At 43.4% G+C, this 25,397-nt stretch overlaps 1 protein-coding gene across 5 annotated transcripts in view; it reads right to left on the reverse strand.

Annotated features, from left to right (window-relative positions):
• Positions 1–821: 821 nt before the first annotated feature.
• LOC132405001 (mucosa-associated lymphoid tissue lymphoma translocation protein 1-like) overlaps positions 822–25,397 on the reverse strand; it is a 92,477-nt gene continuing 67,901 nt past the window's right edge. For all 5 annotated transcript variants that reach the window (XM_059989663.1, XM_059989662.1, XM_059989665.1 and 2 more), the window contains 4 exons: positions 23,856–24,005; positions 15,399–15,556; positions 10,900–11,025; positions 822–3,292 (listed from right to left, as the gene is read on the reverse strand). In XM_059989663.1, coding sequence (XP_059845646.1) covers positions 2,720–3,292; positions 10,900–11,025; positions 15,399–15,556; positions 23,856–24,005 — 1,007 coding nt within the window. In that variant the 3' untranslated portion in view covers positions 822–2,719. The remainder of the gene's footprint in view (positions 3,293–10,899; positions 11,026–15,398; positions 15,557–23,855; positions 24,006–25,397) is intronic.

Raw genomic sequence — 25,397 nt, forward strand, 5'->3', positions numbered from 1 at the left:
TACGTACTTTGATAATAAATCTACTTTGAGCTTGCTTTTGTCTAATTTGTGACTGTAGAAGCCACTCCTGTCAGCCAGGAGGAGCCATTGGAATATACAGTCATATTCACTGGATTTCCGTAGCCCATAAGACCACAAGACCTAGGAGCAGAATAAGGCCTTTTGGCCCATTGACTCTGCTCAGCCATTTCATCATGGCCGATATATTATCCCTCTCAACCCCATTCTGTTTGCCTTCTCCCCATAAGCTTTGACATCCTTACTAATCAAGAATTTATCAGCCTCTACTAAGTGTAAAATGGCTCGGCCTCCACAGCTACTTCGGCAATGAGTTCCACAGATTCATCACTCTCTGGCTAAAGAAATTCCTCCTCATCTCTGTCCTAAAGGGACACCCTTCTATTCTGAGGTTGCGATCCTCGACTCCCCCACTGTAAGAAACACCCTTTCCATGTCCACTCTATCTAGACCTTTCAATATTCAATAGGTTGCAATGAGATCCCCCAATTCTTCTAAGCTCCAGCAAATACAGGCACAAAGCATTAGATAAGAGCATCTGTTTATCCTGAACACTTTTCCATCCGAAGATCAGTGCAACGTTTTGACAGATGTGGATTTAAGTTTACTTGCAAAACTGAGAAATGGAGACAATATAATGAAGTGTGGGTTAAAGGTTTGGGTGTGTGGTGTTCCACCATATTGTCTGTTTACTTCACTGTTGATGTCAAATATAGCCCAGGATAAACATCCTCTGCTGATGCAGGGGTAGTTATGTGAAACATAGAAACATAGCTTTGAGCCAATTCTTTGATGTTGTTTATTTATTTATTTATATTTAGAGATACAGTGTTTAAAAGGCCCTTCCGGCCCAATGGGCCACACTGACCAACAAACTACCCTTTCAACACTAGCCTAATCACAGGGGTAGAGATACATCTCTACCGAAGGAGGTGTAAGGCGCTCTTTCCCTCCGCAAGCCTGGAAGTTACCCTTGGGCGAGGTGTAGCACATGCTTAGTGCCCCTGATCAGGGTCACGTAAACTCATGGGAGCCGCTGGTACACATCACAAGTCCTGGTTATGTGACCACTGACGCCAGGCAGACGATCTCTGACGAGTATGGATAATATTTAGGGTCACTATTATAAAGACACTGCCCAGAAGAAGGCAATGGCAAGCTTCCCCTGCAGAAAAATTTGCCAAGAACAATTTTGGTCATGGAAAGACCATCATCACTTATGTCATACCTCACAGCACATAACAAACGAGTAAATCACAGGACAATTTACAGTGACCAATTAACCTACTAACCAGTACGTCGTTGGACAGTGAGAGGAAACCAGAGCACCCAGAGGAAATACACATGAACACATGGGGAATGTATAAACTCCTTACAGGCGGTGCCAGAATTGAACATTAAACTCCAGAAAGCACCGAGCTCTAGTGGCATTGTGCTGACCGCTATGCAACCAAGTTACTTCACTTTAATTGGTCACAAGAATAAGTGAGGTTGGAAATGGAAAAGCATAAGAATAAAAAATTGCAAAATATTCTGTGAAAATTTTAAGAAGTATGATTTAAAATGAAGGAAACAATTTAATGCTATTTATTAAACATGTACAAAACCTACATTTTGATGCGGTTGCGTGATTCAGTGATCCAGTCTGTTTCAATCATTACAAGCCTGTTGCATTATTTTCTTTGTCTTTCCAAAGCTCTCCTTTGTGATTCAGGCAACTTCAGGTGCTTGCCCTTCTAGGTAGCCAATGCTAGTGGAATGTATCTGCTGGGAATTCTCTATTGACTTCAGCATCAGGATCCTGAACTGATGTGAATAACTCCACTCATCTCGACTTTGAACTGATTCCACAACCTTTCAGGAATTCTGTAGCTCATGTTCTCAGATCTTTAAAGTTATTTGCATAATTGGTCAATTTTTGCATATTGGTTGTACGTATAGGCGAGCGAGGCTCCTCCGCACCCCACACTGCCCCATTCCAACCAATTTTTACAGAAGCATCATAGAGAGGGTCTGGACCAGCTGCATCATTGTCTAGTATGGGATTTGCAAGACATCCAAAAGCAAAACCCTATAAAGGATTGCGAGGACTGCTGAGAGGATCGTTGGGGGTCTCCCTCCCACCTATCTGAGATATTTATTAGGAGCACTGCGTACGCAGGGCCCTTTGCATTGTCAAGGATCCCACCTATTCATCCCTTAATCTCTTTGACCCCCTACCATCAGGCAGGATCAGAACAAGGACTGTTGGGTTGGGTGACACCCTTCTCCCCCAGGCTGTGAGACTACTGAACTCCCAGCCACCACCCCCCCACAGGTCTCATCACGTATGAAGTGCTGGTAGCGTTATACTGTTTACTTTTTTAACTTGTGTTGTAAATGAACATTATTTTGAATATCAGTCTTCTGGAATATGTTTTATTATTTGGTAACGTTACTTTCTGTGCTGTGTGTGAGTTCGATGTGCCGTGTTGTGCAGCCAGGTCTGGAGGAATGTTGTTCTGCTTGGCAGTATACATGTATGTGGTTGAATGGCAATAAATTTGAGCTAGAATGTGAACTTGATAAGTTCTATTTATATTTCTTTATTTTCCCGTAAAGGCCTGCAAGAAAATGAATCTCAGGGTAGTCAGGGTGACTTCGATAACATATTTACTTTGAACTCTATAATAAATTTACTTTGAACCTTGACGTACATATTCTACATCTTTTTTCTCCTAGTAGGGATCCAACCTTGGACGCTTGTTAAATCCTCTACAGGGTATTCAGAAGAATTTGTGCATTTCAAATCAGTGAACTGAAGATAGCTGGAGAATTCAGAAGGCAAATCATTGATATCATTCTCGACAGGGACGTTGATTTCTCTTACATGGCTACCGCAACACTGACCCCCTCCTGTCATGTAAGCATAGGAGGCATATGTACAGCTACTGGAAAGGGCAGTGCATCCCACGGCACCCATCATGGCTGGATTCGGGTTGTAAACCCCGAGGTGAGAGTTATTTTGGAAACGCTGGCTGTGGTGGTGGTAATGATCCAATTCCGAGCAACAAGCCGGGCTTCGGACTGGACTGTGTGCCGGGCTGTGCGATGGGCTGTGCGATGGGCTGTGAGGCATGGGACAGGTCACGAAACAGCTATTCCTCCTGACCACACGGTGGATGTCCAGCTTGGCGATGAGGGGCTTCCCCACATCCACCTCCTTGGCTTCTTCCACAGGCTCATCCAGTCCCTGGTACTGGTAGCGAAGGCACACTGTGAACACCAGCCGCTCCTGCAGCAGAAGAAAATGGAATGAGATTTTCACTTCCTCTCCCATTTCCACTTCAGAGTACCTAAAAACATCTTACAATTGGACAGCATTCAAAAGTTAACAGCCCAAGAAAAAAAAGGAAATCTAAAATAAAAATCCATACACTGCTTTTCACATGCGTGTTCATTCTGAGCACAGTATTGATAAGATGGTGGCATGTACAAATTGCTGGAAGAACTCAGGGGGTCTGGCAGTATCTATGGGATGGAATGAGCAGTCACCATTTCAGACTGAGACCCTTCATCAGAGTATCTTTTGTAAAAGTCTCTAATTGTATAAAATACTGGCTGAAGTATCATATACCTTTGTTTTGTAACCTGCTAGTGTAATAATACAAGCCCCCTCTAATAACACCACAGTGTGAATAGGTACACAGAACATAGAACTACACAGCATGGTACAGGCCCTTCAGCCCATGATAGTGTACTGACCTTTTAACCTACTCTGAGATCAACCTAACACCTCCCTTGCACATTGCCCTTTATTTTTCTCTCTTTCATGTACCTCTCTGCTTCTTAAACGTCCCTAATATATCTGCTTCTACTGCCACTCTTGGCAGTGCGTTCCACGTATTGAACACTCTTTAATAAAAATACTTACCTCCAAGTGCTTTAAAGTTATGTTCCCTTGCATTAGCCATTTTTGCCTTGGGAACTGTCTCTGGCTGTCCGCTTGATCTGTGCCTCCTACCATTTTGAACACCTCTATCAATTCACCTCTCAAACTCCTTCTCCCTGTATCCAAAGGTAGTTAAATCATATTGCAAAATGGAAAATCGATCAATTGTTGGTGATGTGCCACGTTTTTCAGCTTGTTAAGGGTGACATTGGATTCGATTTGTAATGGCTCAGTTGTTGACTTTGCTGACAGGAAAATAGATGTTTGTAATAGATCACAAACAAGAGGAAATGTGCACGTGCTGGAAATCTGAGCAACACACACAAAATGCTGGAGGAACTCAGTAGGCCAGGCAGCATCCATGCGTGTCCAGAGACCTGGGCCTTTCAGGGGTTGCTTCTCTGGGCCAGAGCTCGGAAAAAGCAACACTACAGACTTTTAACAGCGTAAATCAGCGAGTTGTTTGTTATGCCTCCCCTCTCACTGTGAAACGGGGACACCTCTTTTTCCCTTATTAGCGAGAGAGACAGCCTGTGGTCTGTCGAATTACCGGGTGAAGTCTGTGTCTTTATTGTTGATTTGCTGCAAGCTTTGTTGGTCGTCGGAGAGTACTGATGCTTTTTTTGCAGCTGAGGGTGGGGGGGGAGGCTCGTCGCCTTACTGCTGCTTGTGCGTGGGAGAAGGGAGTTTGGGGGGGGCTTTGGGGTTCTAATGTTTAACTGTCATTCATTAATTGGGGCACTCCTCTGTTTTCATGGATGTTTGTGAAGAAAAAGAATTTCAGGATGTATATTGTATGCATTTCTCTGACATTAAATGTACCTATTGAACCTATTGTATCTATGGAAAAACATACAGTAAATGTTTCAGGCCGAGATCATTCATCAGGATTTGCTGGCCTGGCCGGCTGAGTTCCTTCAGCATTTTGTGTGTGTTGTTTGTAATGGATGTCTGTGTGGTATGGAAACAGCACTCCAGTGCACAGGAGGGCTCTACAACGAGTATTTAAAGCTGCCCACTGCATCATGTGCATCACACTACCCGTCATATACATAGAAAGGTGTCAGAAGAAGGTCAGTTGTATCTGCTTTATTACAACTTTACTGATGCTCTTTGAATGTGAGCTCAGATTAAGTTTCTGCTACATTTAAACTTTCCTGTGAGGGCAGTTCAATTGGGAAGTCGCCTTGAGAGTAAAGGCACAGAGGGAAACAAACATTGGATGTTTTAATACCTTACTGAATGTGATATGTTGTTAAGTTTCTGCTATTCTTAAACTTCCCTGTGAGGGGAATTCCATTGGGAAGTCAGTTTGAAGAGAATGGCATTGAGGAGAAAAGAATTACAATAGATGGCTGTGGGACAGGAAAACACGGCAAAGATACATTGGAGGGTGGCACAGCAGTGGAGCAAGTAGAATGAGTGGCATGAAGCTCCAACGACACACGTTCAGTGCTGACGTCTTGCTCTGACTCACTGTAGTTTGCACATTCTTCCTGTGACTATGTGGGTTTCATCCCATATTTAGGCTTACAGGCTGTTGACCACACTAAGCTGCTCTTCAGAGGCACAGACTCTGTAGATGTTGGCAATCGTGGGCCACACTTGCAGAATGCTGGGGCAACTCCGGAGTTCAGGCAGCACCTATGGAGGGAAATAAACAGCCAACATTTCGAGGCATCTCGGCCCAAAACATTGGCTGATTATTTCCCTCCATAGATGCTGCCTGAATTGCTGAGTTTCTCCATAAGTTTCATGTGTATTACTGTCAGTTGCTCTTGGTGTGGTATTTGGAGTGGCATTATAGTGCAGCAGTTGGCATAATGCTATTACAGCACCAGCAACTTGGGTTCAATTCCCGCTAGTGCCTGTACGGAGTCTGTACGTTCTTTACTGGCTGGTCCAATTTCCTCCTACATTCCAAACATGTACAGGTGAGCAGGTTCATTGATCACACGGGGGGTAATTGGGGGGTGTGGGCTCACTGGATGGAAGGGCCTGTTACCGAGCTGTAGGTCCACCTATACATTGGATCGTTAGTGCAAATATCTAATCAGCCAAATGTATGGAACAACACAATACCTAGAAGCATGCAGACAAGGTCAAGAGGTTCAGTTGTTGGTCAGACCAAACATCAGAATGGGGAAGAAATGCGATTTAGTGACTTTGACCATGGAATGATTGTTGGTAGCTTGAGTATCTAAGAAACTGCTAGCCATAAGACACAAGACCAGAATTAGACTATTTGACCCATCTGCAATTTCATCATGGCTGATCCATTTTTCCTCTCAAACCAAATATTCTGCCTTCCCCCGTATCCTTTCATGCCCTAATACATCAAGAATCTATCAACCTCAGCCCTAAATATACATAAAGACTTGGTGTCCACAGCTACCTGTGGCAATGAATTCCACTGATTTACCACACTCTGGTTAAAGAAATTCCTCCTCATCTTTGTTGTAAAAGGATACCCTCTATTTTGAGGCTGTGTCCTTTGGTCTTAAACGCATCTACCATGGAAAACATCCTTTCCTCATCCACATTATCAAGGCCTTTCACCACTCGATAGGTTTCAATTCGGTCACTCCTGATACGTATAAATTTCTGTGGACCCTCTCCAGTTTCAGCACATCCGTTCTAAGATAAGGGGCCCAAAACAGCTCACAATATTCCAAGTGATAGCTCAGCAGTGCTTTAAAAAGTCTGCATATTACATCCCTGCTCTTATATTTTAGTCCTCTTGAAATTAATGCTAACATCACATTTGCCTTCCTCACCACTGAGTCAACCTGCAAATGAACCTTTAGGGAATCCTGCACAAGAACTCCCTAATCCCTTTGTGCCTCAGTTTTTTGTATTTTCTCTCCAGTTAGAAAATAATCAATCCTTTCATTTCTTCTACTAAAGTGCATGACCATAGACTTCCAGGACACTGTATTCCACCTGCCATTTCTTTGCCCATTTTCCTAATCTAAGTCCATCTATAGCTGCTCTACTTCCTCAAAACTACCTGCTCCTCCACCTATCTTCATATCACCTGCAAACTTTGCAACAAGGCCATCAATTCCATCATCTAAATCATTGACATATAATGTAAAAAGAATCAGTCTCAACACAGACCTCTATGGAACAACACTAGTCACTGGCAACCAACCAGAAAAGGCCCCCTTTATTCCTACTCTTTGCTTCCTGCCTATCAGCCACTGCTTTATCCATGCTAGAATCTTCCCTGTAATACTATGGGCTCATAGCTTGTTAAGCAGCCTCATGTGTGGCACCTTGCCAAAGGCCTTCTGAAAATCCAAGTGAACAACATCAACTGATTCCTCTTTGTCTATCCTGCTTGTTATTTCTTCAAAGAATCACAACAAAGCAAGATTTTCCCTTGAGGAAACCATATTGATTATGGCCTGTTGTATCATGTGCCTCTGTGTACCCTGAAACCACATCCTCAACAATCAACTCCAACATCTGACTACCTGGACTATAATTTCATTTCTTCTGTATCTCTTCCTTCTTGAAGAGCAGAGTGACATTTACAATTTTCCAGTTTTCTGGAACCACTCCAAAATCTAGTGATTCTTGAAAGATCATTACTCATGTATCCACAATCTCTTCTGCCACCTCTTTCAGAACTCTGAGGTGTACACCATCTGGTCCAGGTGACTTATCCAACTTCAGACCTTTCAGTTTCCCAAGGACCTTCTCTCTAGTAATGGTAACTTTACACACTTCATGATCCCTGACACCTGGAACTTCCACCATACCGCTAGTGTCTTCCACAGTGAACACTGATGCAAAATACTTATTCAGTTCGTCTACCATTTCTTTGACCCCCATTTCTACCTCATCAGCATCATTTTTCCGCAGTCCGGTATCCATACTCGCCTCTCTTTTACACTTTATGTAGCTGAAGAAACTCTTGATATCATCTTTAATATTATTGGCCAGCTTACTTTTGTATTCCATCTTCACCTTCTTAATAACTTTTTCAGTTGTCTTCTGTTGCTTTTTAAAGATTCCCAATCCTCTAACTTCCCACTAATTTTTGCTCTATTATATGCCCTCTCTTTGGCTTTTATGTTGACTTTGACTTTCCTGTTAGCCACGGTTGTGTCATCTTTCCTTTAGACTATATTTTCCTCTTCAGGATGAATATTTCCGAATTCCAACCATTGCTGCTCTGCTGTCATCCCTGCTGGTGTTCTTTGCCAATCAATTCTGGCCAACTCCTCTCTCATGCCTCTGTAATTTCCTTTACTCCACTGTAATACGGATACATCTGACTTTGCCTTTCCTTCCCAAATTTCAGGGTGTATTCAAACATAACATGATCACTTGACCCTTAGGGTTATTTTACTTTAAGCTCTCTAATCAATTCTCGTTCATTGCACAACACCCAATCCAGAATAGTTGATCCCCCAGTGAGCTCAACCATGTGCTGCTCTAAGACATCATTTTGTAGGCATTCTAGAAAATCTCCCTCCTGGAATCCAGCACCAACCTTATTTTGCCAATCTACCTGCATATTGAAATCCCCCATGACTATCGTAACATTGTACTTTTGGTCTTCATTTTCTGTCTCCCATTGTAACTGTAGACCATATCCTTACTACTGTTTGGTGTTCTGTATATAACTCCCACAATGATTCAATGTCTTCCGACTCTACGCCATCTCATTTCTAATGATTTAATTTCATTTTTTACTGACGGTTCCGTGCCACCCCCTCTGCCTTCCAGCCTGTCCTTTTGATATAGTTGTATCCTTGGACATTAAGCTCCCAGCTATAGTCTTCTTTCAGCCACGATTCAGTGATGCCCACAACATCATACTTGCCAATTTGTGACTAAGCTACGCATTCATCAACCTTATTCTGTAAACTGCGAGCATCCAAATATAACATCTTTAGTCCTGCATTCAACTTTTTTGATTTTATTCTCCTTTTATGTTGTAACTCATCCTTTTGACTGCAATTCTGCCCTATCACCAGCCTCTCCTTACTAGGAGTCTTACTACACATTGTCTCTAATTGCAAACCAACTACTTTATCTTCAACACTATCTTTCCGGTTCCTATCCTGCTGCCAAATTAGTTTAAACCCACCCGACTAACTCTAGCCAACCTGTCTGTAAGGATATTGGACCCCCTTGGATTCAGGTGTAACTTACCCCTTTTGTACAGTCATACCTTCCCCAGAAGAGAGCCCAATGATCCATAAATCTGAACCCCTGCATCCTGCACCAGTTTCTCAGCCACGCATTCACCTGTCAATCATCTTATTCTTACCTCACTGGCACGTGGCACAGGCAGCAATCCAGAGATTACTGCCCTGGAGGTCCTTTCAGCTCCCTAAAATCTTTCTTCAGGACCTCCTCACCTTGTCTACCTATGTCATTGGTGCCAATATGTACCTAGACTTCTGGCAGCTTGCCTTCTCCCTTGAAAATCCCATGGAGATGATTCGAGGCATCCTTGACCCTTGCACCAGGGAGGCAACATACCATCTGGTTGTCTCTATCGCGCCCACAGAACCTCGTCTCTGTTCCTCTGACTAAGTCACTGCAGTCCTCTTCACTCTCCTAAGCCACAGCACCAGATTCAGTACCAGCAATCCTGTCACAGTGGCTCCCCCCAGTAGATCATCCCCCTCAACAGTATCTACAGTTAAATACATATTATTGAGGGGAATGGCCACAGGTGTGCTCTGCACTGACTGTGCATTTCCCTCCTTCTCCTGACAGACACCCAGTTACCTGTATCCTGCAACCTAGGGGCGACTATCTCCCTGTAGCTCCTATTACCTCCTCATTCTCCCATATGAGTCGAAGGTCATCGAGCTGCAGCTCCAGTTCCTTAATACGCTCTCTCAGGAGCTGCAGCTCAGTGCTCCTGGTGTAGATTCATTTATCTGGCAGACTGGAGGTCTTCCAGACCTCCCACATCCCAAACACAGTGCAAAACACTGCCGCTGGAGCCATTCTCATTACACTATGTACTAATAGGTGAGGAATGAACAAATAAGAACAGAGAGAGTAACTTACAAGACAATTTACCTCACCCAAGTCTCATGAGCCAAAACCTGGCGCACCTACAAGAATGGTCGCTCCGCTTGCACTTGAATTATTCTTGCCGGCCCTTTCTAATGATTCCCTCTTGCTGACTGGTCACTCCTCAGCTCTGAGAAATTGCCGTGAAACTCTGCCTTCAAAACCTCGATCACCAACCTGATGAAACACAGCTCTTTTTACGCAGCCCTGGTGTGAGTTGTCCAGTTTCCTGGGATCTCCAGAACAGGAGCTCCCAATCTTCTTTATGCCACAGACCCTTACCATTAAGCGAGGGGTCTGTGGACCCCAGGTTGGGAACCCCTGTTCTAGAGTTGACAGAGAATGATGCGAAAAACACAACAACATCTACTGAGTGGCGGTGCTGTGGATGAAAACGTCTTGTTAATGACAGAGATCAGAGGAGAACAGCCAGACCAGTTTAAGCTGACAAGAAGGTGACAGTAACTCAAATAACCACACATTACAACCATGGTGTGCAGAAGAGCATCTTTGAATGCCCAGTATGTCAAGCCTTGAAGTAGATGGGCTACAGCAACAGAAGACCATGAACCTAATAAAGAGGCCACAGAGTTTACATACACTGATAATTCTATTTATTTATTGAGCCACAGCATGGAATAGGCCATGCCACCCAGCAAGTCCTCACATAACCTTAGCCTAATCAATTTACAATGACCAATTAACCTACCAAGTGGCACATCTTTAGACTATGGGAGGAAACCGGAGCACCCAGAGGAAACCCACGTCGCCATGGGGAGAATGTACAAACTCCTTAAAGGACAGCAGCGGGGATTGTACCCAGGTTGCTGGTACAGCAAAGTGTTGTGCTAACCACTATGCTACCATGCCGCCCGAAGTTACTTTGAGCTTTGAATGTTTACCTTTAGTTTCTGCAGGGCACTCAGTCTGGTGTATAGACACTGCTCTGGTAAATCCTTAGAGAGTAGGTAGCTGCCTGTTTCTTCTGGTGTTCCTTTGTTAGTCTTCTTGGGATCTATGTCCAGGTCCTATTCACAACAACAAAAATAGCATATTGTAAAGGTGAAGGTTTCTTGGCTCAACCACCGAAGTTCAATGTTAATTATCATCTATATAATCTTAATTAGTTTCATGTCTGCTTTTAATTACAAAGATAAATGGAGACATTTATAGAGCAGTTAATACTTGCCAGTACTCTATCTACCTTGTCTAATTGTGGTCATTCTGCGATCAGATATAAAGAGTAAGATTATATTCCCTCGAGCTTTGTGGGTTTACAAACACATATTGAAAGTGGAAAATGAGTTAAGATCTTTTTCTTAGAAGTGAAATTTGAGAACAGTGAACTAAATTTCACTTTACCTGAAAAAACAGAATTCTATGGTTGTTGGATATCTGAGATATAAACAGAAACGCTATAAGCACCAAGTGGTAGCTGTGTGCAAGAAGGGCCAGAGACACCTCTACTTCCTGAGGAAACTGAGATCCTTTGGAGTATGCAGGCCTCTCCTTCACAGGTTCTACCAGACTGTTGACGCCAGTGCAATCTTCTGTACGGTGGTGTGCTGGGGCAATGGCATCGACGTGGATGATGCAAACAGGCTCAATAAACTGATTATAGGAGTCAAATTGGACACACTGGGGGCTGTGGTAGAACAAAGAGTGCTCTGGAAAATCATAGCAATTCTGGACATTGTTTCTCAACCTCTGCCTGTCACCTTGGTGAACAGAGGAGCACTTTTAGTAATAGACTCTGACAACATCGCTGCTCCAAAGAGTGCGATATGAGGTCATCTGTGCACTTGTAATGCTACTGTGACACTGTAATTTACTTTGGGATCAATAAAGTATCTATCTATCTATCTGCAGAGTATGAAAATGTAATTCAAAATTAAGCTTATTATCAATTGTATATATGTGTACAGCTAAATGAAACATCATTCCTCTGGGGCCAAGGTGCCAAACACAGTACATTTAGTCATAGACAGCTCATATACTGTGCAAAAGTGTTAGGCACTTCTATATAGCTAGGGTGCCTAAAACTTTTGCACAGTGCTGTAGTTGTCAACATGGAGCAGAGAGCAAGTTGCAAGTCTGGTGGGAGCAGAGAATGTTGGGAATGGCGAGGGTGGACTACTGCAGGGGGGAATGTGGGACAGGTGGCAGAGAAGGAGTGCCAGGGATGGGGGCTGGTGCGGGTGTAGACACATCCAGCCCTGAGACACCAGGCAAGGTTGTTTGATTCTAAATAGTTGGGTTATTGATCATTAGAGAATGTCTAACTGTGCTTTCCACTCCCTCCCCTCTCCTTTCCCCCTTTCCAAACTATAATTCCTCTCTCCCCGGCCCCTTCCCACTCTTGGCCCTCAATATAGACCCATCATTACTCACTCACTTATCATCACTCATATATGTAATGATTTTTCTTTTGCAGCAGTACAGTACAATACATAAAATTACCACAGTACTCTGCAAAGGTCTTAGGCACCCTACCTATATATACACACCTAAGACTTTTGCACAGTACTATAATTACGATCCAGAATAAACAGTCAGCACTTAAGGTTTATATCCTTATACCTCAGAATCAGAATCAGAACAGATCAGATCAGAACATCTTATCTTATATTCCAGCCTCCCCTAGATCTTGTTCTCTGAATCTTAATGCCTGTATCTGACGATTCCCAGTTCTGATGTAAGATGGTGATGAAACGGTGTGCAGGAGTGAGATACACCAGCTGTTTGAGTGGTGTTACAGCAACAACCTTGCACCTACCATCAGCAAGACCAAAGAGCTGATTATGGACTTTAGAAAGGGTAAGACAAGGGAACACAAATCAATCCTCACAGAGGGATCAGAAGTGGAGAGAGTGAGCAATTTCAAGTTCCTGGATGTCAGTCTCTCCGGGGACTACCGATGTCCATTTCCGTGTGTCAACTTCTGTGGGACATACTTATCCTGCACTTCGTGAACTATTCTCAGAAACTTCAGCCACCTCTGTTCTGTCATCATCCCCACCAGTATCCCCCTCCAATCCACCTGGGCAAGCTCCTCTCTCATGCCTCTGTAATTCCCTTTATTCCATTGCAATACTGGCACATGTGACCTGTGCTTCTCCCTCTCAAATTGCAGTATGAATTCAATCATATTATGGGTTCCTTTACCTTAAGCTCCCTAATAAAATCTGGGGTATTACAAAACACCCAATCTAAGACAGCCTTTCCCTGAGTAGGCTCAATCACAAGCTACTCTAAAAACCATCTCATAGGCAGTCATAAATTCCCTCTCTTGTGAACCTGATTTTCCCGATCCCTTTGCATATTTAAGTCCCCCATTACAACTGTATCATTACCGTTGTACATACCTTTTCCAGCTCCCTTTGCAATCTCAATGCCATATCTTGGCTACTATTTGGAGGCCTATATATGATTCCTATAATGGTTTCTTGACCCTTGCCATTTCTTAAATCCACCCAGAAGGATTCGACATTCTCAGACACTATGTCACCTCTTTCTAAAGATTTAATTCCACCTCTTACCAACGGAGCCACACCACCACTTATGCCTTCCTGCCTGTCCTTTTGATACATGGTATATCCTTTGATGTTAAACTTTCAACTATGACCTTTTTCAGTCACAACTCAATGATGCCCACAATGTCATACCGACCAGTCTGAAATTGCACCACAAGTTCATCCACCTTATTCTGAATGCTACGCGCAGTTAAATACAGCACCTTCATTCCTGCATTCTTCACCCTTTTGAATTTTGCCTCTGTGGTACAATTTAACTCTTTGCTCTTTCTGCACTTTTACCCAATCATTGGCTTGTCCTTCCCTACATTCCTGTAAAACCTATAATCTACTTGTAAACCTGCTGGCTCATCCTCAGCTCTGTCATACTGGTTCCCATCCCGACTACCATATTATTTTAAGCCACTCCCAAAAGATCTAGCAAACATGCCTGCAAAGATATTGGCCCCCCTCAAGTTCAAGTGCAACCTGTCCCTTTCGTACAGGTCACACCAGCCACCAGAAGAGGTCCCAATTATCCAGAAATAAGAATCTTTGCTCCGTGCTCCAACTCTTCAGCCATGCATTTATCTGCCACCTCATTCTATTCCTATCCTCACTATCGCGTGACAAAGCCAGCAGTCCCGAGATTACTACCCTTGAGGCCATGCTTCTCAACTTCCTTCCTAACTCCCTGTATTCTGTTTTCAGTTTATTCTCCAAGTTAACAGCTCAATCTGCATTTGGTCTTCCCAGTGTACAGCAAACAAAACCATAGTCTAACTTAGAGGAGGAACAAATACATCACAGATTCGTAGTGGGAAAAGACAAGGCAAGAGGGCAGGCAATGCATCTCTTGCATAGTTACTTTTTTTCATTTCAATTTTATTTATTTCTTTAGTGACACAGCAGGGTAACTAGATGGGTTATTTATTTATTTAACGATGCACTGCGGAGTAGGCTCTTCATGCCCCACCAGCTCAGCAACCCCCAAGGACCCTGATTAACTCTAACCTTATCATGGGACAATTTACAATGACCGATTAACCTACCCGGTATGGCTTTGGACTGTGGGAAGAAATCAGAGCACCTGGGGAAAATCCGCATATTCCACAGGGAGGATGTACAGTACAGCGTTGGATTTGAACTCCGAACTCTGGAACTCCCTAAGCTGTAATAGTGCTGCGTTACTGTTGTGTGGCACTGTGGGTTCAAGGGCTTTTTCTGCGCTTTAGTGCTCTATGACTCCGTCTAAAATTAAGCAGCACTGTGCTGTTGAAGGCAACACACACAATGTGCTGGAGGTACTCAGTGGGTCAGGCCGCATCTACAGAAAAGAGTAAACAGTCGACGTTTTGAGGTCCTTCCTCAGGACTGGAAAAAAAGGGGGAAGAAATAATAAGTTGAGGGGAGAGGAGGAAGAAGGACAAGGTGGCAGTTGATCAATGAAACCAGGAGAGGGGGAGCTGGTAAAGTAAAGAGATGGGAAGTTAATTGGTGGAAGAGATAAAGGGCTGGAGAAGGGTGAACTTGATAGGAGAGGACAGAAGACTGTGGGAGAAAGAGAAGGGGAGGAGCTCCAGAGGGAGGTGATGGGCAAATAAGAAGAGAAGGTGTGAGAGGGAAACCGGAATGGGGAATGGTGAAGGGGGGGGGGGGGTCAATTACTGGAAGTTCGTGCCATCTGTTTGGAGGCTACCCATACAGAATATAATTTGTTGCTCCTCCAACCTGACTGTGGCCTCATTGTGGCAGTAGAGGAGGCCATGGACTGTCATGTTCAAATGGGAATAGGGAGCAGAATTGATATGGATAATTGAATTTCTTGGCATCTGTAATTCTTAAACAATGTTGCTGAAATTCAGCAATCGCTTTGAAGAAAGTTTTACCGGCGGGAAATCTGTGACGTAAGCTTCACACTTCATAATGTCCTTTGGCTTCTTCACAATCCGCGTGTAAATGATCATCACGTTGGAGAACTCAGCAGCAAATCCAAGCTGAATTTGGACCCCACATTCAAACTCAAGCCACATACTTTCTGGCAATTCTGAGAAGACATAAATAACAGATGGTTCTGAGACAGTGCACCTGCGTTTTGATTATACCACATTTACTGTAGCTATGTAACTATGCAAACGTTTGAAAATAAACCAGGTTAAGAAGATGAACAGGATCCAGAAGTCTACGGTATTCCATCTACAGATGAACGAAATTTGCCAGCCCTGTACCCATGTTATTTTGGAATTGGAATTGGTTTATTATTGTCACATGTACCGAGACACAGTAAAAGCTTGTCTTGCATATTGTGAAGTAGCTTCACAGCAACAACTTTGCACTCAACGTCAGTTGATTGAGAGATCAGAAAGACCACGATATCATACTAGAGAGTGGGCTAGAAGCTGTACTTGAGCCAAATGGTATGTGCTTTCAGTTTGTGGTGGGTCTTTGATGATGCTGGCTGCTTTACGGGGTCTATAGAGGAGAAGCCTGGATACTGTGATATGCTAAAGTGTGTCCACAGCTCCCTGCTGTTTCTTGCACTCAGGTGCAGAGCAGCTGCCATACTAAGATGGGATGCAGCCAGATAGCTGTCCTGATGCAGTGTCTTGAGCCTAGAACACCAAGGATCCTTTGGCCTCCACAGATGTTGCCTGACCCACTGAGTTACTCTAGCATTTTCACACAAAAAATTCTGGAGGCGCTCAGCTTGTCTGGCAGCATCTATGGAAGGAATAAGTAGACAATGTTTTGGGTCAAGACCCTTCATCAGATAACTCACGTTTATAATTTACTCCAGCAGTTTGTTATTTTTGCCCCATTGTTACTCTCTAACTGGGTTGGAGCATGGCCAAGTGGTTAAGGCATTCATCTAGTGATCTGAAGGTCATTAGTTCGAGTCTTGGCTGAGGCTGCGTGTGTGTCCTTGAACAAGGCACTTAACCACACATTGCTCTATGATGACACCAGTGCCATGCTGTATGGGTCCTAGTGTCCTTCTCTTGGACAACATCGGTGTCGTGGAGAGGAGAGACTTGCAGCTTGGGCAATTGCCGGTCTTCCATAAAAAAAAATCCTTGCCTAGGCTTGCGCCCTGGAAACTTTCCAAGGCACAAATCCATGGTCTATCAAGACTAATGGAGGCCTAAATACATACTCTCTAACTCAAGCCCCTTGCAATGAAACCCAATGTATTATTTGCCTTCCTAATGTCTTGCTTGTAAACCACACTCAATATTTCAGGAGCAGCTTCTTCCCCTCCATCATCACGTACACCACCATACTGTTTTTTTCTTGTTTTGCTCTGGTTCACTGGAACATATTGGGACCAGGATATTCTGGCTCAATTAAGCAGATGACCCAGTTGGCCATAGTTTCATGAAAATAGTTAAAAAGGCAGAAAAAAAGGACAAACTTCATTTTAACTATCATTCTACTATCATTTTGGAAATGTTGTCCTGGGCCCAGCACGTAAATGCAATTATGAAGAAAGCATGATAGTGTTTCTACTTCCTTGGGAGTAGATTCAGCATGAAATCTAAAACTTCGACAAACTTCTAAAGATATGTAGTAGAGAACATATTGACAGGTTGCAACTCAGCCTTGTATAGAAACACCAATGCCTTAGAACGGAAAATCCTACAAAAAGTAGTGGACAAGGCCCAGTCCATCACGGGTAATGCTCTCCCCACCATTGAATACACTGACATGAAATGCTCTTGCAGGAAAGCAGTATTCATCATCGGGACACCCACAACCAGCTTCTCACTGCTGCCATCAGGAAGAAGGTACAAAGGCCTCAGTATTCACACCACCAGGTTCAGGAACAGTTATTACCCCTCAGTATAAGTGGATAACTTCACTCAACTTCACTTGCCCCATCATTGAAATGTTCTCATAACCTATGGACTCACTTTCAAGAACTCTTCATCTCCTGTTCTTGATATTTATTGCTTTTTTATTTGGTATTATTATTATTGTTATTATTTCTTTTTTTCATATTTGCACAGTTTCTTGTCTTTTGCACACTGGTTTTCTGCTCAGTTGGGGGTTATTGTATTTATTGGGTATGCCCGCAAGGAAATTAATCTCAGTGTTGTAGATGGTGACATATATGTACTTTGATAATGAATTTACTTTTGAACTGTTTTTTGATTTTCACAATAGTTTAATAATTAATTATCTGCTTGTATTTTAAGTAGTACTTTATGAAAACTAAAGTTGAAATTAAAGTTTAATTTGACTCAAGTCCATCACCAGCAGGACTACATGCCATTCTGAGACTTCCTTCCTGCAGCTATCCAGCTTCTCTGCAAAGCTCACTCAGGTGTAATATCTGCACAACATCCGTTAAATGGTGTTTCCTGCTCTCCTTGTTCAGGTGATAATTATTTAATCTGTTCATATGTTCACGTTTATTTAAGCTTGGTTATAGACGTTTGTACATGTGACCACTCTGCTAATTGTTGATTGCCATTGGAAGAATGTGATTCACCAGGATATTGCCTGGGCTGGAACTTTTCGCTTATGAGGAGGCTCTGGATAGATTAGATTTGTTTTTCTTGGAGGGAAGGGAACTGGGGAGTGGGGCTATGTCTGAAGTATTTTGAAATTAAAGAAGACAGAAATTTTTATTTGGTGCACAGGTGCACAAAATTAAATAGCATGGGCTTAACACAAGAGTTTCTACAGATGCTGGAACTCCAGAGTAACATATACAAAATGCTGGAGGAGCTCAGCATGTCAGGAAGTATCTACGAAAAGGAATAAACTGTTGACATTTTTGGGCTGAGACCCTTCCTCTTGGCCTGAAACATTGACTGTTTAATCCTTTCCATAGATACTGTCTGACCTGCGGAGTTCCTTCAGCATTTTTTATGTGTTAACATAGGTTTAAGACAAGGCATAAAAGGTTAAGAGGGAATCCAAGAAAGATATTTTTCCCGGGGTGGTTGGAATGTAGAACACATGACCTGAGCCGATGGTGGAGATGGAGACTTTTACAACATTTTATAAGTATTGTGAGGAACGCTTGAATAACTAAAGCATAGAAGACTATAGAGCATGTGCTGGAAAATACATCTGGTATAGATGGGTATTTGCTCGCTAGCATGAATATGGTGAGCTGCAGGACCTATTTCCATGTTACATGACTCTACACTTAGAGTCATAGAGACATACAGCACAGAAATAAGCCCCTCAGCCCATCTAGTCCATGCTGAACTATTTAAACTGCCTACTCCTATCAACCTCCACCAGGACCACAACCCTCCATACCCCTACCATCCATGTATCTATCCAAACTTCTCTCAAACGTTGAAATCAAGCCCGCTTGCACCACTTGTGCTGGCAGCTCATTCCCCACACTCTCAAGAAGCCTCTGACTGTAGAAGACGTTCCCCTTAAACTTTTCCCCTTTCACCCTTAACCCATACATCTAGTTGTAGTCCCACCCAACTTCAGTGGAAAAAGCCTGGTTGCATTTACCTGAGCTATACCCTCATAATTGTGTATACCTCTAGCAAATCTCCTCTCAATCTTCTACATTTCAAGGAGTAAAGTCCCAACCTATTCAATCTTTCCTTACAGCTCAGATCCTCTGGACCTGAACACTTCTTTGTAAATTTTCTCTGTACACTTTCAAGCTTATTTACAACTTTCCTGTAGGTAGATGACCAAAACTACACCCAATACTCCAAATTAGGCCTCACCAACATATTAAACAACTTCAACATAACATCCAGTACCCAATACTTTGATTTATGAAGGTCAATGTGCCGAAAGCTTTCCTTACAAACTAACAACTTGTGACACCACTTTCAATGAATTATGGCCCTGTATTCCCAGATTCCCTTGCTCTACCGCACTCCTCAGTGCCCTACCATTCACTGTGTTGGTCCCACCAAAGGGCAAGACCTAGCACTTGTCTGCATTAAATTCCTACTTCTACACCTCATGTGTAGCATGAAGTTCAAAACCCTTCTTTTACAAAGACAAGAACCATGAAAAGCCTAAGCACAGTAATCATTAACACAGTGCAGAGCAACACACACAAAATGCTGGAGGGACTCAGCAGGTCAGGCAGCCTCTATGGAGAAAAATAAACAGACGATATTATTCATAGTCAGTGCTTTGCACTCAATGTAAATTGGTTTCTTTGCTTATGTGTCTTCAAACACTAACAATAATCACCTTAAATAATTCTCTTTGCATTAACAGATAGACTTGGATATCATGCAATTGGCTCAAATGCCCCATGCTATGCTTGTCCGCTTTAGATCTGATCACTCACTCATCGCTCCATTTACTTGTCTGAATCAATTTGCAATCCCATGATTATCCCAACAGAATTATCTTTACCAGTCATTAGTGTAACTGCCTCACATAAATTTGACCTGATTAATAAGACAGAAATGGAGTTTAAATAAGATGTCACACTAAGAACCACTTCCCTTTAACCAGCATCAAAGGCACAAGGCTATAAATACCAGGATCTGATTTCTGACCCTTCTAAATTATTGCAACAACATAAACTATACTCTAGCCGACCAAGTTCAATCCAGAACTTCATTAGCCATTAAATACTTGAGACAGTAGCTCACACATATTTCATTTAATACCCTGTGAAAATTGAACTGGACTAGCAATGCTAATATCAGATTCATAGGAACAGCCTCTTTCCCTCCGCCAGCAGATTTCCCAGTGGTCAATCAACTGCACGCTAATGGCAATATGCCATAGCCAATTATTCTACCAATCTGCAGATCACTGGGATGTCAGAGGAAAACTGACACCTGGAGAACATGTAGGCTCCACAGAGACATCACCAAGAGTCGGGATTGAAAGCTGGTCACTCCTACCCTGTTGTTAAAATACTATTAAATGGTTCCCTAGTATGATAAGATGGACTGCTGTCCTCACAGTCCATCTTGTTATGATCTTGCAGCTTAATGTCTACCTGCTCCCCACTTTCTCTGTCGCTGTTGCACTTTATTTTGCATTGCTATTGTACTACCGGTACTCAATGCACTGCGAAATGTTTTGATCTGTATGTACGGCTTGCAAGACAAGATTTTCACTGAATCTCAGTACATGTAACAATAATAAACCAACACTAACATCAGTACCTATTAGCATTGGTACACAGAATCGGAAATAGCTGCAGAGGGTTTGTAAACTCAGCCAGCTCCATCATGGGCACCAGCCTCCCCAGCAGCGAGGGCATCTTCAAAAAGGCGAAGCCTCAAAAAGGCGGCATCCTTCATTAAGGACCCCCATCACCCAGGACATGCCCTCTTCTCATTGCTACCATCAGAGAGGAGATACACACTCAAGGCTTTAGGAACATCTTCTTCTCCTCCACCATCAAATTTCTGAATGGAAAATGAACCAATGAGCACTACTTCAATTTTGCTCTCTTTTTGCACCTCATTTAATTCAATGTTTTAATATGATTTTCTTGTTGTAATTTATTGTATCTTTTTATGTATTGCACTGTATTGCTGCCGCAGAACAACAAATTTCACAGCACATGGTAGTGATATTGAATCTGATTCTGGTACCATTTTGGTTTATTTCTCTTGGTCTCTTTGACCTTCTTCTTCTGTTGGTCAATGGGCAATGATCCAGCATGTACAGGGTGGGAGACTGGGAGAAATAAGCCTGGCATCTGGGTGAGAGGAAGTTGGCATGTCTCACCAGTGGGACTGGGAACAGAGATGTGGCACAGCTGTGGGTAAGAGATCAGCAGCTAGGGTGTTGGATAAAAATCACAAGGTAGGGGAGCACTGATCAGGGCCTAGGGGCAAAGTGGGAAGTTACAGGGTTGTTTCATGCCTGGGGGGAAGGATTGAGGTAAGATCCTTTCCAATTCAGTGCTGGATTTTTAGGAGTGACTGATGGCAGACACATCCTAACAAAGCAATCCCAGTGCGTTTGGAAGGCTCCTGATGAAGTGGTGCATTAGGCTGATGTCATTTTGTATATCAGTGACACAAATACTGTGTCAGGAAGGAGGTAGAGGAGCTGTAAGTCCTACACCACCAAATTCAGTAACAGTTATCAGCCTACAAACATCAGGCACCTAAGCCACAGTGGATAACTTCACTCACCACGACTCTGAACTGATTCCTCAAACTACTGACTCACTTTCTAAGGTTCTAAAACTCATGTCTTCAGATAGATTGATTGACTGGTTACTAAGCACAAAGTACACTGCAGATGCTGTGGTCAAATCAAGATGTACAAAAAAGCTGGATGAACTCTGCAGGTCGGGCAGCATCCGTTGAAAGAAGCAGTCAATATTTCGGGTTGAGACCCTTCGTCAGGACTAAAGAAGGAGGGGGCAAGGGGCCTATAAAGAAGGTGGGGGGAGGGTGGAAAACCAATCAGAGGAAAGATCAAGGGGTGAGGGAGGGGAAAGGCAAGAGAGGCGAAGAAGGAGTCTAAGGGGAAAGCACTATGGGTAGTAGAAGAAGGCAGAGTCATGAGAGGTGATAGGAAGCTAGAAGAGGAGACAGAGTGAAGATGGAATGGGGGAAGGGAGAGGGAGGGATTTACCAGAAGTTGGAGAATTTGATGTTCATACCAAGGGGCTGGAGGCTACCCAGATGGTATATGAAATGTTGTTCCTCCAGCCGAAGTTTGGCCTCATCATGGCAGTAGAGGAGCCATGTATGGACATATCCGAATGGGAATGTGAAGGAGAGTTTAAGTGAATGGCAACCGGGAGCTCCTATCTTTTGTGGCGGATGGAGCGTAGGTGCTCGACGAAGCGGTCCCCCAATCTGTGTCATGTCTCGCCGATGTAGAGGAGGCCGCACCGGGAGCACCGGATGCAATAGATTACCCCAACAGGCTCACAGTGAAGTGTTGCCTCACCTGGAAGGACTGTTTGGGGCCCTGAATGGTGGTAAGGGGGGAGGTGTGGGGACAGGTGTAGCACTTACGCTTGCAGGGATAAGTGCCAGGTGGGAGATCTGTGGAGAGGGACGTTTGGACCAGGCAGTTGCGGAGAGAACGATCCCTGTGAAAAGTGGAGAGGGGTAGAGAGGGAAAGATGTGCTTGGTGGTGGGGTCCTGTTGAAGGTGGCGGAAGTTGCGGAGGATAATATGCTGGATCCGGAGGCCGGTGGGGTGATAGGTGAGGACAAGGGGGACACGGTCCCTGTTGTGGTGACGGGAGGATGGGGTGAGGGCTGAAGTGCATGAAATGGAGGAGATGCGGGTGAGGGCATCATTGATGACGGTGTCCCCCTTGTCCTCACCTATCACCCCACTAGCTTCTGGATCCAGCGGATTATCCTCCGTATTTCCTGTTCATTTCAACGGATGCTGCCCGACCTGCTGAGTTCATCCAGCTTTTTTGTACGCCTTGATTGATTAATTGATTGATTGATTATTTCTTTTTTTTCATTTGCAGTTTGTCTTCTTGTGCACATTGGCTGTTTGTCAGTTTTTGTAGTTTTTTTCATTGATTCTATTGGGTTTCTTTGATGTACTGTGAATGCCTGCAAGAAAATGAATCTCAGGGTAGCAGATGGTGACATGCATACGCACTTTGATAATTCTAATGACTGGGAAAAAACTGTTTGTATGCAGATTTTCATTGACAGTACAACAAATTAAATTTGTTGCGGCAGGGCAGCGTAGTGGTTAGCACAACGCTTTACAGTACCACCAAAACGGGTTGAATTCACGCTGCTGTCCATAAAGAGCTTGTACGTTCTCCCCATGACCGCATGGGTTTCCTCCGGGTTCTCTGGTCTCCTCCCACAGTCCAAAGCTGCACTGGTTGGTAGGTTAATTGGTCATTGTAAATTGGCTAGGGTTAAATTGGGGGCTGCTGGGCAGCGTGGTTCAATGGGCCATAAGGGCCTATCGCACGCTGTATCTTAATAAAATAATATAAAAAATTTTAAAATTCTGTTCTTGACAGGAAATGTCTGGTCAAGTTTCGCAATTGGGGGAGATTTGAACCAGGAATAATCATGACCACAATTTTCTTTGAATTAAATCAATTTTCAATTTCATTCTTCAATTTTCAGTCGAGCATTTTCCCATGCATTAAAATTAACGAAGAACATCCCTAATTGTCACCTTGCGGTTTCAGTTGCAAAGCTTACACTCTTCTCACGTACACATTGATCAGTGATGTCAGCGGCCACTCCCTCCCCTGTCATTGACTTTTACTGCCAGAATTCCTGCCCCGTATCTGGTTTCACTTTCACTGCATGGTTGAAATAACTCCACAAGAACTAGCGCAGTCAGTGGCCAAGTCTGTGTCCACATCCCTTAACACCCCCCCCCCCCCACCTCCCAGCCAATGCCAGATCGTGACAGTACTTTACCATGAGCCTTGGCCCACTGCAGGTTCCGAGCCAGTGATTCTACAGAGCAGCCAGAAGATTGGATGGGGTCTGTCAAGGCTCGCTTCTCACACAGGCTGCTGCGGATTTCCAGAGCTTGCTTTCCTTTAGTGAGATCGCATTTTCCCATATCTGCCATTAAAGCACCAATATTACAATAAAGCAAAAACAGTATCTGATCACCGAACACAAGCTCTGGACTCGCTTTCAAGGACTCTACAACTCATGTTCTCAGCATTACTTACTTACTTCTGTGTTGATTATTATTTGTTCTTTTGTATTTGCAGTCTCTCTTCTCACATTGGTTGTTTGTCAGTCTTTGCAGTTTTTCATTGATTCTATTGTATTTCCTCGTTCCCAATGACCTGGCCACCAAAGCCATCTGTAGCAATGAATTCCACAGATTCACCACTCACTGGCTAAAAGAAATTCCTCCTCACCTCTGTTCTGAAGGGATGTCCTTCTATTCTGAGGCTGTGTCCTCTAGTCCTAATCACTCCCCCTATTTGAAACATCCTCTCCATGTCCACTCTGTCCAGGCTTTTTATTACTCAGTAATTTTCGATGAGTTCTACCCTTTATACTTCTAAACTTCAGAGTGAACAGACCCAGAATCATCAAGTGCTCCACGTACGTTAACCCTTTCATTCCCAGGCTCATTTTCGTAAATCTCCCCTGGACCCTTTTCACACCCTTTCTCAGGTAGGAAGTCCAAAAGTGCCCATAAATGCAATTAAACCATTGCCTAATAAAGCCCCAGTATAATGTCCTTGCTGTTATATTCTATTCTTCTCAAAATGAATGCTCACATTTAATTTGCCTTCTTTACTACTGACTCAAACTCCAAGTTAACCTTTAGGGAACCTTGCACGAGGACTCCTAAGTCTCTCTCACCTTGGATTTGCTCCCCATTTGGAAAACCTGGACATCGGAATCCCAGCGTTCCAAAGGAGGTGATGAGGATGGGATTGCCACACTTACATATGAGAAGGTCCTACATTTTTATCAACTTTATCCTAGCTATGGGTCAGGTACATACAGTGTCATACGAGTAAACTTCTGAGTCAAAGTAGACCCTGAGAAAATCAGATACACAGAGTCTGTAAGCAGCTGCTACAATATCTCAAACTCATTTCCAGCTGTCAGTTACAAGTGATTTAGGTGCAGGGTTGGCAGGGGTTACTTGAATCTTTGAGCCTGCTTCACCATTCAATATCATCATGGCTAATCTGCTTTTAACTCCAACTCTACACTCAGTGGCCACTTTGTTAGGTGCACCTGTACACCTGCTCATTGTTGCAAATATCTAACCAGCCAAACATGTGGCAGTGACTTAATGCATAAAACCACGCAGACATTCAGTTGTTGTCGGACCAGTCATCAGAATGGGGAAGAAATGTGATCCAAGTGACTCAGACTGTGGAAGGCAGATAGGGTGTTTGAGTATCTCAGAAACTGCTGATCTCCTGGGATTTTCATGCACAACTGTCTCTAGAGACTGGTGCAGAAAAGTAGAATCAGTGA

This window comes from Hypanus sabinus, chromosome 14 (genome assembly GCF_030144855.1).
Source record: "Hypanus sabinus isolate sHypSab1 chromosome 14, sHypSab1.hap1, whole genome shotgun sequence".
Classification (NCBI taxonomy): Eukaryota; Metazoa; Chordata; class Chondrichthyes; order Myliobatiformes; family Dasyatidae; genus Hypanus; species Hypanus sabinus.